At 45.2% G+C, this 17,439-nt stretch overlaps 1 protein-coding gene across 1 annotated transcript in view; it reads right to left on the bottom strand.

Moving 5' to 3' along the window:
• ABCA13 (ATP binding cassette subfamily A member 13) overlaps positions 1 to 17,439 on the bottom strand; it is a 268,906-nt gene that overhangs the window by 28,151 nt on the left and 223,316 nt on the right. Inside the window, 3 exon segments of the mRNA XM_024764386.1 lie at positions 6,746 to 6,849; positions 8,841 to 8,975; positions 14,390 to 14,540. Coding sequence (XP_024620154.1) covers positions 6,746 to 6,849; positions 8,841 to 8,975; positions 14,390 to 14,540 — 390 coding nt within the window.

Below are 17,439 nucleotides of genomic sequence, written 5' to 3'. Positions count from 1 at the left end.
AAGGTGATACAAACAGTTGGAGAGATATACCATGTTCTTGGATTGCAAGAATCAACATTCTGAAAGTGACTATACTACCCAAAGCAATCTACAGATTCAATGTAATCCCTATCAAATTACCAATGGCATTTTTCACAGAACTAGAACAAAAAAATTTACAATTTGTTTGGAAATACAAAAGATCTCAAATAGCCAAAGCAATCTTGAGAAAGAAAAATGGAGCTGGAAGAATCAGGCTACCAGACTTCAGACTATACTACAAAGCTACAGTAATCAAGACAGTATGGTACTGGCACAAAAACAGAAATATAGATCAATGGAAAAGGATAAAAAGACCAGAGATAAACCCATGCACATACTGTCACCTTATCTTTGATAAAGGAGGCAAGAATATACAGTGGTGAAAAGATAGCCTCTTCAATAAGCTGTACTGGGAAAAATGCTACCTGTAAAGGAATGAAATTAGAACACTTCCTAACACCATACACAAAAATAAACTCAAAATGGATTAAAGACCTAGCTGTAAGGCCAGACACTATAAAACTCTAAGATGAAAACATAAGCAGAACACTCTGTGACATAAATCACAGCAAGATTCTTTTTGATCCAGCTCCTAGAGTAATGGAAATAAAATAAAAAATAAACAAATGGGACCTAATGAAACTTAAAATCTTTTGCACAGCAAAAGAAACCATACACAAGACGAAAAGACAACCCTCAGAATGGGATAAAATATTTGCAAATGAAGCAAATGACAAAGGATTAATCTCCAACATATACAAGTGGCTCATGCAGCTCAATATCAAAAAACCAAACAACACAATCCAAAAATGGGCAGAAGACCTAAATAGACATTTCTCCAAAGAACATATGCAGATTGCCAACAAACATTTGCAAAGATGCCCAACATCACTAATCATTAGAGAAATGCAAATCAAAACCACAATGAGGTATCACTTCACACCGGTCAGAATAGCCATCATTAAAAAATCTACAAACAATAAATGCCAGAGATGGTGTGGAGAAAAGGGAACCTTTTCTGCACTACTGGTGGGAATGTAAATTGATACCACCACTGTGGAGAACAGTATGGAGGTTCCTTAAGAAACTAAAAATAGAACTACCATATGACCCAGCAATCCCCCTCCTGGGCATATACCTTGAGAAAACCATAATTCAAAAAGATACACGTACCACAATGTTCATTGCAGCACTATTTACAATAGCCAGGACATGGAAATAATATAAATGTCCACCGACAGATGAATGGATAAAGATGTGGCACGTATATACTGGAATATTACTCAGCCATAAACATGAACGGCATTGAATTATTTGTAATGAGGTGGATGGACTTAGAGTCTGTCATACAGAGTGAAGTAAGTCAGAAAGAGAAAACAAATACCACAAATACTGTATGCTAACACATATATACGGAATCTAAAAAAAAAAAAAAAAAACGGTACTGATGAACCTAGTGGCAGGGCAGGAATAAAGACACCGACGGAGAGAATGGACTTGAAGACACAGGGGGCCGGTGGGGGAAGGGTCAGCTGGGACGAAGTGAGGGAGTGGCATGGACATATTTACACTACCAAATGTAAAATGGATAGCTAGTGGGAAGCAGCCACATAGCACAGGGAGGTCAGCTTGATGTTTTGTGATGACCTAGAGGGGTGGGATAGGGAGTGTTGGAGGGAGGCTCAAGAGAGAGGGGATATGGGGATATATGTATACATATAGCTGATTCACTTTTTTGTACAGCAGAAAATAGCACAACATTGTAAAGCAGTTATACTCCAATAAAGATATAAAAAAATTTTTAATTAAAAATAAAAATATGCAATAAAAATACTGGGAAGGAAAACAAAAAAACGTATGACTATAAATATACAAAACATTGAAATTAATAGTGGAATTTCTTTCCTTCCTTTACTGTGCTGTACTATACAAATTCTACAGGAAGTATGGTAGTTTTCCTACTGGAGAATGGACATACAACAGTCTGCTTATTGGGTCAGTGTATGTTCAGATCAAGATCATACTGGTCAGACTTCCGTGCAGCCAGAGGTGGACATGCAACCCATCAGGTCAATGCGAAGGACAATTTCCGGGTCATACTGAAGTAAGGCAAGTCACTTGCCCTGGGTTTTGGATCTTTCCACATTCCATGAGCTGGGATGGGGACACAGCTAAGGAGTCAACTCAACCATGAAGCTGATGAGTAAGCACCACGGTGGAAAGAACCTGAGTCCTTGGACGACCTTAGGCTCCGACACAGCTCAACAACGTAAACTGTGAATGCAGGAGAGAAAAGTGTGTCTGGTTTCAGCCACTGTCATTTGGGGTCTTTGTTATGAAGTCTTAGGGCTATAAACATCCCTAATGTGCTTTATATATTTTTCTGTGCACACGTATGTTTCTCTATGTTTCTTTAATTAATTTCAATTTAAAATAAACTTACCATTTTTATTAATGCATAGTAGGTCTCTAATTAAAGTGGGAGAATATGTAGTCACTTCTATATTACCTCGCTAAACACGGATCCCAAATCACAACCGATATTAATTAAGGCCGCAGAGCAATGACTCGGAATTTCCAATTGAATGAGTATCAGCTATCAAACAGCTATGCTCCAAACACGTGGGATTCTACTGAATCTCAGGCTAGAGGCAGAGATTTGAGATTCTGAGGGTCTTCAGCATCAAAATAAATAAACAAAGTCAAGGTGTTACAACAGAGAAAGGAATCTCTGATCATTTACTCAAAAATAAACACGATGTTTCCTTTTGGCAGTTAGGCTGACCAGGACAGAAGTAGGGCAGGTGATGCAGAGGCTTAAGGGTTTATATTGGAGTTTCTCAGATCAGCGTTTGACGGATGAGGAGGAAGCAGTCCTGGTCCCTCTTGGTTGGGCTGATTTTAATTCCTCATATAGAGTAAATTGGGACCCAACACTCCTGCCCTTGGTGCCCTGCCCCCTGCTCCCCCCGTGGCCCCCAGGATAAGGCATGGGGGAGGGAACTGCAGTTCAGAGACTCCTCAGCTGACGGCACTGCTTTAGGATCAGGGAATCGATCCAAGGCTGCCCTGCTCCTCATTTTCACTGAGTCATTTAGATCTTTGTGTTGTACAAATAGAGACAGATTTTTGGAAATAAAGATACATCATTAATGTGAAACCAAATGAGCAGGGAGACATAAAAAAGAAATTACAGTGATATGAGAACTGTCTGCAATAATTATACGTTATATGAAAATTACCAGGAATTTTTAACATGACACCTGCGTACCCAATCTCAGAACTGACACACCAGCACAGGGACTTCAGTGCTGGCAGAATGACTACAGAAATACAGAGTTTCCTGAAATGGCACAGCAAGAGGGACACTGGAAGCAAGAACCGTGTATACATTATGATAAAGTAGAGAATTTGCCAAATTTAATTCATTTCGATGTAAAATTTTCTTTTCAGAAGAGAAACAGAACAAAGACAAAAAAAAGAAAACAAGGTCAGGACTTCTGGCTACGGTCAAGGGTAGACATGGACAGAAGACAACTATGAAACTGGACAAAATGAACAAAAACAATATGTTTCAGAATTCTGGAAACTGACCAAAGGCATATGATAACATAAGAGACAGTTACAGCCGACAAACTGCTGAACCAGGTAAGAAGGAGGTGGTCTGCAGCATTCTGGCTTACAACATGCAGCCCTAGCAGGTGGGCCAGGCTGCAAAGCTCAGTAGCCCCTCTGTCCCTGTTGAAGGGTGCACACACTGTGGACCACCGGGCCATGCCCACACCCAACAACACGGTCAGCATCCCGGCTCTTGCAGAGTCCAGCAAAAGGAAGGGCCAACAGCTCAGGGTCTGGCCTGTGGCCTTGTCATGCACGGAGACCGTGAGGCTGCGTGTACAGCATGAGAGGCCGGAGAGGCCCAAGCCAGCCACAGACTCCGCGTGAGCCCAGAGGCCCTCCTCCTGCCACCCACGTGCGCCCTGCAGAGACCAGAGGAAGCAGGAAAGAGAAAACTGAACCAACGAGAAAACAGCCTGAATTTGGAATGCCCTGCCCCACCCTCATGCAGATGGTGGCAGAGACAGAAGAGAACCCTTGTTGGCCTGAGGTGGTGAAGCACAGGCTCTGCCTGGCAACTGGCCTGTATACAAACAGCGTGACTCTGAAAAACTCAGGCTTTAAAAAATGAAAACAAAATTGAGAAAACCAACTAGGCAGAGGCACCAGGACCTACTCACTGCAGGGGAAAGAGTTGTCATAGATCCCTCCCAAAGAAACGCAAACGAGCCGCAGGTAGGACAACAGAGATCTACATCCAGACACATCAAAGTTGAGATGTTGAGAGTCACTGAGAAATCTTGAGAGAGTCAGACATATGTGACTGATGATGTCGGAACCATTAGTGGTTGGCTTCTTATAAGAAGCGACGCAGGTGAAAAGACAGAAGGTGACATGTTCATTAGGAAAATGTCAATTAAAACCACACGTCACCAGGATGGCTACAGTCAGGAAGATAGTGCTGACAGGGGTGTGGAAACACTAACAACTTCATCACTGTTTCCAGGGATAATAAATGATAAAGACACTTTGGAGAACAGCTCTGCAACCTCTTCAAGTGCTAAACACAACCTACCACACAACCCAGCAAGAGACCCCAAACAGAAACAGAAACGTGTGTCCAAAGACATGTATGAGACTGTTCACAGCACATCGTACTGAACAGCCGATCTGGGAATGATCCAAAGGGCCACGATGGGTGAGTGGACGACAAATGCTGCCCTGCTGTCCAGTGGACTCAAGCCCACTGCTCAGTGCCACATGGTGACGCTCAGACACATGACAAGTGACAGTCACATACAGACAACTATAGGTCACGTGATTCCATGCAGATGAAGTATGCAGGAAAGGCACATTTATAGAGACAAAGAGTCTCTGTAACGGCGGATGGGGGTTAACTGACAACAGGCACTAGACACTCCGAGGTGATGGGAATGTCCTGAACTGGGTGGTGGTGACCCAGGCACAGGTCCGCAGTCTGACTAAAACCTCACAGAAAGGTGCACTTAAAGTGGGGAAATTACATGGTATGTCAATTATACCTCAAAGAAACTTAAAAAAAAATGGTTAGTGGTTAGTCTGACAGTAAAAAATTCAGGAATGTCTGGCAACGGGCAAACCATCAGTGAATGAGTTTAAGTTAAAAAAAAAAAAAAAAAGGAAGCAGTGGTGTGAATGGCATGGTTCCTTCACAGTGGGTCGACTTTGCCTGGACCTGAAGGGTGGCCACCGGCACTCACCACGGAATCTGGTTCTGGGATTTCCTGCAATGGGATTGTGCTCGTGGATTGACAGCACCAGTGTTATTTTCATGTAAACTGACACTGCTGGAGCCATCAGCAAAGCCTCTGAGACCCCCTCAGGGACCTCCCATTTCGAATGATGGACCGGCTTTGCATTTCACGTCTAGCAACAAGGAGCAGGCTGCTCACGCCAGCTCAGACTTATCGGAACATCTGGGGGTCCCTCCTCCCCCACAGGTCTTGCTAGGAACCCTCAGCCTGCAAGGTCCCGGCTGGTCTCCACCTGGCCGTTGGCCACAGCTGTGGCTGCAAAAGCAACCTCGCAGAATGAGGGCCAGACACAGGGCAGGCCAGCTTGCCAGCTGCTATAGAGAGGAGGGTCCCCAGGTTGGTGTGTATCTCCTGTCCAACAGGCCCCCCTCCGTGCCTGCAGCATCCCTGGGTGACTCGGGCTTAGGGAACCAAGTGACTTTGCTGACACCAGAGGTTGTTCTCGCTGTGAATAATCGGCCTTTTGTCTCTGACCCACGAGTTACCTGTCTCCTGGAAGCATCCAAGAACCCCGAGCGCCAAATCTGTAAGCTTGCAAGTAAGGAAGAATCCCAGACCCTCAGTTCTTGACACTTAGCTCCTCGCACATTTGACTCACAAGTAGGAAGAAAGCACGTGTAAACTCTAAAGCCTGATCTCCGCTTTAGTACATATATACACACTGTATACAAAATAGATAACTATAGAGCACAGGGAACTCTACTCAGTACTCTGTAATGGCCTATATGGGAAAACAATCTAAAAATCAGTGGATATATCTATATGTATAACTGATTCACTTTGCTGTACGCGGAAGCTAACACAACCTTGTAAATCAACTATACTCCAATAAAAATTAATTAAAAATAAAATAAAATAAAGAATGTTTATGAGCCAACTCACAGCACTCACTCTCCATCGGGGGCTTAAGAAACCTAAGAATTGCATTGCTATGTGGCCTGGAACAGTGCCGTGTACGGCTAAAAACAACCCGACGGTTTTGAAATCTCACTGCAGGACTAATTCTGTGAGGATGAAAATATGAGACCCAATTCAGAAATGTATTGCGTTTTCAATTCAGGTTAGTCTAGTGCTGATATAAAGGGGCAGAAATGTGATCGCAGGAGGGCCCGAGGAAGGCGCCCAGCTGTCCAGCAGCTACGGACACACAGGGTGTAGTAGATGAGGGACCGCTGGCTTCAGAGTCCAGCTCAGCCACCCGCTGGTGGAGCGGCCTTTGCTGTGTCCCTCGGTCTCTCTCTGGTCAGTGTCATGACCTATGTCAGGGGGTGAGCAGTGACATCTCCGTGGCAGGGTGGTATGGGGACAGCGGGTCGTGTGGGGAGCACTGCATCTGGCCTGGGTGCCCCCCGGCTTTGAGGGGCCGTGCTCACCTGTGGGAGCTCTGGATCACGGCACAGCCCTCCTGTGCCTCATTCGTCACCACCTCCCACAGGTGCCGCTTCGAGCAGGGATCCATCTCCGAGCTAGGTTCGTCCTGAAGGACAGAAAACACAGGTTGAGGGGCGCAGGGAGAACCCTGCTGCCCTCCAGGCCTGCGAGGGCAGCAGGCCCAGCCCGGAGGGAATGCCTGCCTCAGCTCCAGGCCACGCTCCACACCCAGCAGAGGCCAGGGCCCCTCATGTCAGCCGAGCCCCCCTAGGGATCTGGGGAGTTAGGCCGGCCTGGATGCACCCCAACCTCTATAAAATTCCAGAAGGATCTACCCGAGAAAGACGTAGGAGAGCAGAAAAAGGCTTTGTTGATTTCACGTTGTCAAGTAAATTGACATTTCTTGAAACTCGAAGCTTTCTCCTTCAATAAACACTGAAGCACGACTTATCCGAACCACTTTTGAGAGAGATGCTTCTAGGCTGCATGATGCGTTTCTGTGCTTTTGTAGTCAGGAAGTACTGGACACATTTTTCTTAAGAGCTGAGGGTCATCCACTGCCCCAAAGAAAGAAACAGAGGAAAGTGGACACAAAATGGCACTGAGCAGGAAAGCAGACACCAGCAAACATGGGTCTTTTCTGCAAATCGCGTGATACAGTGTACAGTTAGTTATAAACCAAGTGGACGGAAGGTGTGACCAGGCATTGTTCCCTGAAAGAGTTGGATGCATCGTTCCCACACGGGTGTCGTCGGGGAGATGCTTGTCCGGTCTCAGGGGAGGACGCTAAGGGCCCTTCAATGCATGTCCGCCACCAGATGCTCTGAACACTCACTGTCACCACCGTCACTAAAGCTCAATGAGGAGGATTTCATGGGCTGCCTTCAAGGACTCTGATGGACAGACACTGTCATCAGGACCATTTCACACGAGGAGAAAATGTCCACACAACGTGTGAGTCCCCACCCTGGTCGCCACGCCCAGGCCTGGGTGAACAAGGGTGCCGAGAGCAGGGCTGCAGGACAGGAGAAGCTGACTGGCTGCGGTGAGCCAGGGACCCGCTCCAGGAGGGAGGCCCCATCCCGACCCAGGAGACGTGGGGGTGAGGCTGAGCGGGCAGTTCTGCTGAAGGTAAGGAATGGCCCTGTCGGGAACTCTTCAGTGCAAGCCGGCTTTCTTTGGTAAGGAAAACGCGTTTGCAAACTGCAAAATCATGCAAGTGTTAGGTTTTCATTACCTGATTTCAGAAGATGCAATTACACAGTAGTCCTTGATTTCGGACCTTGCAAAAAAGCAAGCTTGGTGCAAGTGAGAGGAAACTTCAGCTCAGGTTGCGGAAGACAGTCCACGAACCATGGGGTCATTTTTCCATCACAGGTCTTCTGAATCCCCTTTAACTCTCTGCCCTGAAATGCTGTTTCCAGTTAATGAACAAGAGCAGGAAAAGAAAGAATGTATCTTGTTTCCCATACTTTTCCATGTTCCTCATACCTTCTACAATGCAAAGCCCTGGGGAGCTCTCTAATGATTGGAATCCAGTCCATGGCTCACAAATGATGACTTCGATTTACTATTTGAATGATACTACTTTTCGCTCTTTTGAAATGCAAAACAACTGGCTCTATTTCTTGACACTTGACCACCTCCAATTCATGTTTGCATCCAGCCAAACTGGATTAATTTCTGTTCCCAAGGCCACTGCCCGTGCTCTGCTCTCCCGCCAGACGCCCTCCCCTCCCCCCTCAGATCCATTCGGCACCCTGACCCCCACCCTCAGGATTGCCCATGGACAGAGTCCCTACAGCTCCGATCATCATATCTGCAGGTAGGAAAAGACTTAAAGCAACAGACCAGAGGAAAAGTGTGCATCGGTTTTCAGATTACAAGTGAATTCTGGTATTCTTTTAAAATATTGTCTTTAACGTTAAAATTGTATCAAATCTTCAATTGGATAAATAAAAGGGAGTCAAAGAGTCTGTTTTGGTTCTGTAAAATGCCAATGTTGCCAGTTTTGAACGTCCTCCCCGGAGGAACTCTGGTAGGTCAAAGCGTCTTATTTGCAGACACGGGCATGTCCCCGATACATCAGCTACTCGCCAGTAAGAGAAGGTCGGGCTTCCCCAGCAGGGCCAGGGCTGTGGACAGCTTCCTCTTGGTCCCCCCGCTGTAGGTGGACACAGGTTTGTCCACGTGGGCTTCCAAGTGGAGGAGCCTCGCGAGATCCCCGGCCACCTGAAGGAGAGGGGCTCTCTTTGAAGGCACCCCCATTCTCTGAGGGACCCGCCACCCCGTGACACGTGGCTCTGGGCCTGGAACCCTGCTCCCTCTGGCCCCTCCCCTGCCCACCTTCCCACACTCAGCCCAGCTCCTGAAACACCCCCTCCAGGACACAGGGATGCTGAGAATGAACAGACAGGGCTCTCCTGGTTGAAACTGGGTTTTCTGCACCTGTGAGTCACGGAAGCGACGGCCAGAACCCTGAGCTCAGGGCTGGTGCTCAGGGAGCACCCCGGGAGAGAAATGTGGTGGCTGGGGTGGGCCAGACACACCTCCACACTGAGGTGAGCAGACACAGGTGAGGCAAACAACGACAAAGGAGGATCTGAGTGGGGATGAAACCCCGAGAGAGGGGGCTTCAGGTGGCAGAGGAGCAAGGGGGAGCCTTCAATACCCCCCAGGAAAGAAAGAGCCCTCTCAGGACACTGCACACCCAGTTCAGTTTACAAAGAAGAGTCAGGGTCCTGCTTATTTGCAACCACTGGGCATCCTCGTAGCAAAACCAGAGGATGGTGACTGTCCATCACCAAACAGAGCCCCTCGGCCCCAGGGACGCCACGGCCCCCGTACATCGGGCACGGCCACCACTCCTCTTCCTCCTTGGTCGAGCGGCTCACCACTTCTTCATACGCCCTTGGAGTCCCAGATCCTTTCATTCTCTCTCCTTAGAAGAAAAAAGCATGCCCCCCAGCCCCACCTTAGCTGCTCTGCACTCAGTTCTGTCTGCTTCCGGGCTGGGCTGGCTCCTCTGGGAGCTGAGATGAAGAAACTTCCTTGTTTCCATCTATGCGTGATTTTAAAATGCTGTAAACTGTTTTATTTAACTCTTGTGACACTAGAAGTATTAACAAAGATTCGGTTTTCTCAATATCATCATGTAACCAAATTGGTCAAGATTGTATCTTAATTCAAATATAAGAGAAGTGGGAAAAACTCCACAGGACTCTGGCGGTGGGCTAACGGGTACGCATCCTAAACGATCCAGTACAGCAGAACTTTAAACCAATGTACACACTTTTTTGGGATAAATGCATAAAAGTTGGGATAGTAATAATAATAGTGATAATTACAACGATGAAATACTAAGGACTTCTAAAAAGATTACGATAATATTTATGCCACCCAATGAAAAACTCCCAACATAAACTGCTCTATCACTTTATTGGTGCAGCCTCAAAATGACCCTGAAAGAATTAAGAGTCTCAAGGACTGGCCTAGCTGTCAAAAAGTATAAGTCAAGGAAGTGCAGATTTCAAGGCCCCAGCGATTCCTGAAGATGGTCTTAAGTCCCCTGATATCTGCTAAAGAACATCATCTTGGGGTCAGTAGTTTGTTCTTCTCGGAAATAGCGTCGGTCTCCCAGATTGGTTTATAGGTACTATCCTTACCACGGCTCCATTCAGTTCAATAATTTCAATTAACATCAAGTAAATAAAATGGATTGAAATAAATAAAAAGTTGTTCAAACAAAACAAGTGATTCAAGACAAGCAAATAAAAAAATGTATGAAAGGCACTGCTGTGAGAGGAATGAAGAGAGGTGACGGCTGGCATTGAGAGAATCAGAGAGGTGTAGACTGTGGTCACGTTTCCCTTGGACAGGGTCTTCCAGAGAATAAGACCAGTCCACAGGTGGACATTCACATGGAAGAGGAAGGAAGGCAGCCAGAGAGGCTTCCTGGAAGAGGAGGCTCTGTTCACTGAAAAAGGATGAACCCAGGAAGGTCAGAGCCAGCTGGGAGGTTTACCTTCTGGAAGGCAGTGCCACCTTCCAGGTCAGAGCCAGTTGGGGGGCTCACCTTTCTGGAAGGCAGTGCCACCTTCCAGGTCAGAGTCAGCTGTGGGGCAGCAAGAGTGACACACTGGGAAAATGACATTTTAGGTTAATTTTAGATCCATAAAAATTGTACCAGAAAAGAGTGGAAATATGTGTAAGTATTAGAAAGAAATGTTATTTCACTTCCATCCTCCTAATTCAAAGGCTAGTAATACATAAATAAAAACTGATAAACAGAAAAATCATAAAAGTACAGCCTGTTGCTATAGAAAATGCACTTCAGAATAAGCGAACTTTGGAATAAACCTGCCAAACTATTATTGATTATTTTTATGAAACCAGGAAACATGTGTCACGTTTTTCCAATTTCACAAAAGGTTAAGTGTTACAGCCTGCAAATTCCGGACTGGTTAACCACGCGAAGGAATCCAGAATATACAGGAACAGATATTGGTTTGATCTGCTTTCTGAATGTCACGTTTTCAGAAAAATATCTGAAAATGGTCTAATAAGAAGTGTTTTGTTGCAGTCTTTCCTGCAGTCAGGATTCTTGTCAAAATAATGGCAAACGTAATGCCTTAGCAAATGTGGTTGGAAAATACTATCTAAACGCCAAACTGTCAATAGTTAATGGACTCTCTCTATGCTATTAGGCGCTTTTTTGCCATAAATTCTAGAAATTGTACTGCACTTAAGGCAAGAGTTCGGGATTATTCATTTCTATAGCCCCAATCTCTAATCATCTTTGAGATGATTAGACATGACGGGACGTTTATAAATATCACTGGAATCAAAATAAATTGCCCAGATATTCCCACGTTCATCCACTTGATCCCAAAGCCAAAATTTTTCCACTAGCACACGTGTTGGCCACACTGAAATTCTCCATGAGATTAAAGATCAAAATGAAGTGTTAGTAAGAATTTAAGGATTTAAGGCAGAAACACCTTTCTTCTGACTCTGACTCTTTCCTCCTGGCCCCCATCTCTCCTGTAATAATTTCTAGCTCCTTCTAACAAAATCGTGAATAGAAGAAAACTTTGGGAGAAAAGTAATATCTGTAGAGAAGATAAGTAGTGAGATGCAGCAGGAGTTTCCCTGATAGGTATTTGTAGGTATTGACAAAGGCGAGATGGCTAAGGGCTGTACCTCGTCTCTTCCAGGGAAAACAAAACTACAGAAATTCCAGCCCTCATCCCACTGCCAATGGGATGCTTTTGGTATGACTCTCACCCTGAAATTATCTTACATGCTTCTCTAGCAATCCAGACCATGTTGTTATAATCACTTTGTTATAACTTGATATAAGGTTTGTTTAATCAGGTTAATTGAATTCAGGCTCATACGTGGACACCGTCCAACACTATGTAGTGTGGACAGTGCGGAAAAAAATTAGAATGATTACGCCAACCTGCCAAGCCTAAGTTCAAGCTGAATGAAGACAGCATCCTTTTCTCACCTAAACTGAACTTCTGGAGGGTCGGGTAAGTGAGTGAGTGATATGTAGGAGAGACCAGTCAGCTGGAGCCAGATGTGAGTGAGGCCCCTGGGTGAGCTCTGAGCAGGGACGCTTGGAGGAGGGCCATCCCGAAGGACCTTCCCCACAGCAAGAGGGGCTCTGTCTCCAGAATCACAGAGGAGACAACTGTGGGTGCTGTGTGGCATTGGGGACAGGTGGCACCTGGGGAAGAGGACTCAGGTGACAGCACACAGGCTGGGAGAGCGTCCTGCCAGATCTGGGAGTCCTGAAACCCAGGGCCAGTCAAAGGAGCCCACACATAATCTCATGTGGTTTCCACTTCTTCAGCCACCAAAGGGGTGCAGAAAACCAGATGGAGCCATTCAACACGCTGGAAGCATCTCCTCACCCAACTAGCCACCTGAGTATGCCAAGAACACCACACTGGAGCCAGGTCATCTGCCCTCAAAACAAACTCCCACATTCCAGACAGGGACTTGGCATGGGACTCCCACCACTTCTGAAATGCGGCCTAAGCATCTTACCCACCTCCTATGGCTGCTGTAAGACAGAACAGTGCCTGACCCAGCATAAACAAGCTACTGTTTTCTGTTATTTTATAATAATCCCTCTCGTCACCCAGTGATAAGCCCGGTGGAACAGATATGCCTGTTCTATATTTAAAATATTTCCAAAATCTACAGGAGAGGGAAATTTGCCATCAAGGGAGCTAACTCCTCTGGAAACGCATGTGCTGATGTCCTAGAAGCCTCTGAGCAAGCAATAACCCTGTCTGCAAAATCAGTTGCGGTTTCCTGAAAGAAGTGAAGCCAGTTCCTAACTGGCGACCGTTAAGCCGTTAGACAGCTGAGGATCACATGCAATTGCCCTGGATGACAGCAAGCAGCAAGTCTTACTGTATTAACAAGAACACTTTCAAAGGGCACGCTGCCCCCGGGACAGTGGAGGGGCAGCTTAGAGCGTCTGCCAAGCATCCACCTCTTTAGTCAGAAACCAGCTAGGAGAGCTGATGGAGACAAACACCCATTAAAGACAGAGCCAGCGCGTAGCCCCAGATGTCAAGAGCTGCTTAACTGCAGTGAGCAGGGTCCTGTGGGTGGACACCTGTCTTGGCTCTATTGAGGTGGGAGGTGGTGAATGGACCAGGACCCCTCCGGGGACGTGGAGAGATCTCATTCTGGTTTCACTTAGAGTCACAGAGCAAAAATAAGAAAGGAAGGCTGAGGCACTGCAGAGCAGCAGCCAGAATGTATTTTCACGGGCTGGTGAAGGACACGGCTGTGGCTTTGTCTCCTGGGGACCCCACGACGCTCATGTCCTGCAGAAGCTCACTGAAAATGCGTCCCATACGCCCCTTACTTCTGCTCCAAGTTCAGAATCCAGACGTGCAAGCAGCCCCGCACACTCCCCGCAGTGAGGTGGTGAAGGTAAAACCTCTCCTGTGCACCTGCCAGTCCGAGGCCACCCAACTGGACCGAGCTGTCAGTCAAGGCTGTCAGCCCCGCCTCGCCGGCTGCGGCTGGAGCCAGACAGAAGGGCAGCTGCCTCCGGTTCTCTCGGTGGTATCTGCCCTCCCCACCTCCCACAGACGGGGGCTGGCTCTGCGGCTACCCCAGGCCTCCGTCCTCCTGAGGCCGCCACCCCGCATCCCGCCAAAGGAGGCCAGGCACGCGCGCTGGCAGCCCACCCGCCGGAAGTCATCCTTTCCAGCCACCCACCAAGTCCACATGCGCTATGAGCCCTTCTCCGCCGCGCCTGGGCATCCTACTCTATGATGTTTGCTCCTGAATACAAATTAAGAGCCCAGTAAGCGTAAAAGATGCTTCGTGGGGAAACTGTGTAGGAAATAAAATTGCAGACGACGGTATGCTTTCCCTCCTACCCACCACTTCCTCTCCGCGCAGGGACCTATTCTAAATATACAACATAAATATGACATAGACGTATTTGACTGTGTTTCCTTCAGCATCATCATACTGGAAATATGTTTCAGGAACATTTATTTGATACTGCAGTTCCTTATCACAGGATGAGAGAGCTCTGTTGGGACTGGGGGTGTCGCCAAGCATTCTTCTGCGGGTCCCTCTTTCTGGACACCCTCAGAGGCTCTTACTTTGGGGATACACTGCTTTGGAATCCCACGCAGGCTGCAGTAATAACGCAGGTGTTCCCAGCCGGTAAGGAGCTCATCCAGGGCGTCCTGCTGCGGACAGTAGCCAACGTGGATGCCGGCTGTGCCAGCAAGAGCCAGATCCACATCCTCTCTGCCAAGAGAAGCAGCAGCACTGTCCAGAAAATTCGACTTTCCAGACAAACGTCACCCATTTCTTAAATCTGGCTTATCAATCAGAAGTTCGTTGCAGTTCGTCTAACGCAATTAAATGGGCTCAAGGAATGAGTAGCAGCCCCTGTGTCAGTAGAACAGACTCGGCTCTGAGGCCACGATTGCTCTGGATGTTAAAGAACATGCATAAGACACTGAGCTTCGTAGCCGTCATCTGGCAACAATGGCTACAGCTCAATAAATGGCCATCATGGCTATTATTCCCCAACCAAACACCTCATAAATCATTCAGTATCAGATGTTTTAGAAATCATTTTTATGATAACAATAATATATATTTGTCATTGAACATACAGAAAAATAGGAACCTAAAAAGAAAAATCCGTGGTCCCAGCCCTCAGCAACATCTACCATTGACGTTTTAGTGTTAATCCTTTGAGTGCAGCTATGCTCCACGAGTGCAGAGTGAGGATTATACAAAACTGTATGTACTCAAAGGAAAAGAAGTCTTGTTCTATTTCTAATTTTAATATTAATATATACTCATCATGGAAATTTGTAAACTACTCAAATGTGATCACATTTAAACTTTTAAGCTATTCAACATCACATTTCACATGAAACATTGACGTGTTTCTATGCATTTTTACACAGATGAAATCATAAAGTCTGTAAAGATTCTTGAGAACGCTCCAGAAAGGAAAATTCCTATTTCCTAAATGGAAAATAATGTAAAGAAAGACTTGCTGAGAAATCATGACTGCTACAGAGGTTATGAGCATCTCTCATTAAAAAAAAAAATGTAAATCTAGTAATTCAATGTTTATTAATAGTTTATTGGGTTGGCCAAAAAGTTTGTTAGGATTTTCCATAAGAAAAACTCAGACGAACTTTTTGGCCAACCCAATAAGTTTTTTTAAAGTGACACATGCACCTGGTGACAAGCAAACAATGCAAGAAAACTTGGCTTTGAGTAAAATTTTGTGTAAAATTTTAAGTTCCCCACTTCATTTTGCTTTTTCTTCTTAATCTTGTAAACATTATTCCCTCAAACATTTTTTTCCCTAAATTTCATAGAGCAAAAGTTTATTTCAGCCTGATTTTTGCTACTCTACAGAAAATATTATTTTTTCTGTTCAATCACTCTTAGGAATTTTCTGTATCAGTGTATTTAAGAGATTTTACAAGAAATATATTGGCGTGCATCTTTTTCAGGAACTTTACTGGAATACTACAATTTTGTGATCTCAATATATAATATCAGGCTCTGTTTTGAACCACTACTTCTGGAAAAATTTCACTCAGTAACCTTATTTTTCTATCCTCTCTTTTATCTCTCATGGCAGTAAAATACGTATAATACAAAATTTACCATTTTAGCCATTTTAAGGTGCAAAATTTAGTGGAGTTTTAAGAGAATTTACGATTCTATGTGATCATCGTTGCTATCCAGTTCTAGACCATTTTCAATGTCCCAAAAGGAAACCCGCAACTATACAAAAAAACAACAGAAGCCTTAATTAAACAGTCAGAAGACCAGCAGGGGAAGCTCTCACGCCCTGTGACAACAGCAGAGCTTGACCGAAGAAGAAAGACTCCTCTTCTCTCCAGGTGAGGATTCAGCCAATGGAAAGTCGTGAGCTCTTTGTTTACTACACCCGTCCACCTTCCCTTCCCTTCCGCTCTATAATAGTGTTCTCTCCATTTCTGCAGGGGAACTTGCAAATGGATTGCCAGGGCGGCAGACTCCAAATTGCAATTCCCTGATGATCCTGAGAAACCCACCCTTGCTGGGGAAATAACCAGCAGTCTATTTGTTCTATTTGTTTTAGGTCAACACGCATGTATTAGTCACTCCTCACTTCCCTGTCCCTCCAGCCCCCCGCACCCACTAATCCTCTTTCTGCTTCTGTGGATTTGCCTGTTCTGGATAATTCACTGTAAACTGAATGACAAAATATCTGGCTTCTTTCACTTAGCATGTTTTCAAGGTTTATCAACAATACAGTACTTTATTATATTTTCTTTTAATGGTAAAAATGCACACTGCATTTTTTTTTAAATCACTACTTTCCATTCTGTACATGTTAAAACTAAACCCAACAAGGCACAGCTGGCCCCAAATTGACCACAGAACTGGTTCTAACACCTCTATATGTCCCATACAAGTCCACCATTGTTTTCATTCTTTGACACTTAGATACAAAGATAAAAGAACTAGATAAAAAGGAAGAGAGGAGGTAATTATTTTTTTAATTAATAGGCTTAATTTTTAGAGCAGTTTAGGTCTATGGGAATGCCGAACAGAAAGCACAGGAAGTTCCCATATAACCCTCTCCTCTCACCTGGAATCGCCCCTGTTATTATCTTCATTGCTATGGCACATTTGTTAAATCTGGTAAATCAATATCGATACTCTCATTAACTCCACGTTAATGTCCATACTCCACATTAAGGGTTGTGTGTTGAATATCCTATGGGTTTTGTGAAATTCATGATGTCAGGTACCCACAGCATCACACAGAACTGTTTCACTGCCTTCAAGTCCTCTGTGCTCCACCTGGTCACGCCTCCCTCTTCCCCGGCGGCCACTGATCTTTTACTGTCTTCATAGTTTTGCCTCTTACAGATCATCATATAGTTGAAATTATAACAGTATGTAGCCTTTTCAGATTGGCTTCCTTTTCTTAGTAATATGCATTTAATACTGAACTGTACTCCTAAGAATTGTTAGGATAGTACAGTTTATGCTGTGTGTGTTTTACAACAATTTTTTAAAATGATATGCTATGCAAACAGTATCCAAAAGCATGTTGCAGTGGCTATACTAGTATCAGACAAAATAGATTGTAGCAAAAAACTTGATACTAGACACACAG

The sequence above is a fragment of the Neophocaena asiaeorientalis genome, unplaced genomic scaffold, assembly GCF_003031525.2.
Source record: "Neophocaena asiaeorientalis asiaeorientalis breed wild unplaced genomic scaffold, Neophocaena_asiaeorientalis_V1.1 scaffold191, whole genome shotgun sequence".
Classification (NCBI taxonomy): domain Eukaryota; kingdom Metazoa; phylum Chordata; class Mammalia; order Artiodactyla; family Phocoenidae; genus Neophocaena; species Neophocaena asiaeorientalis.
Note: the sequence above shows the minus strand (reverse complement) of the source record. Positions and strands in the feature narration are given on the sequence as shown.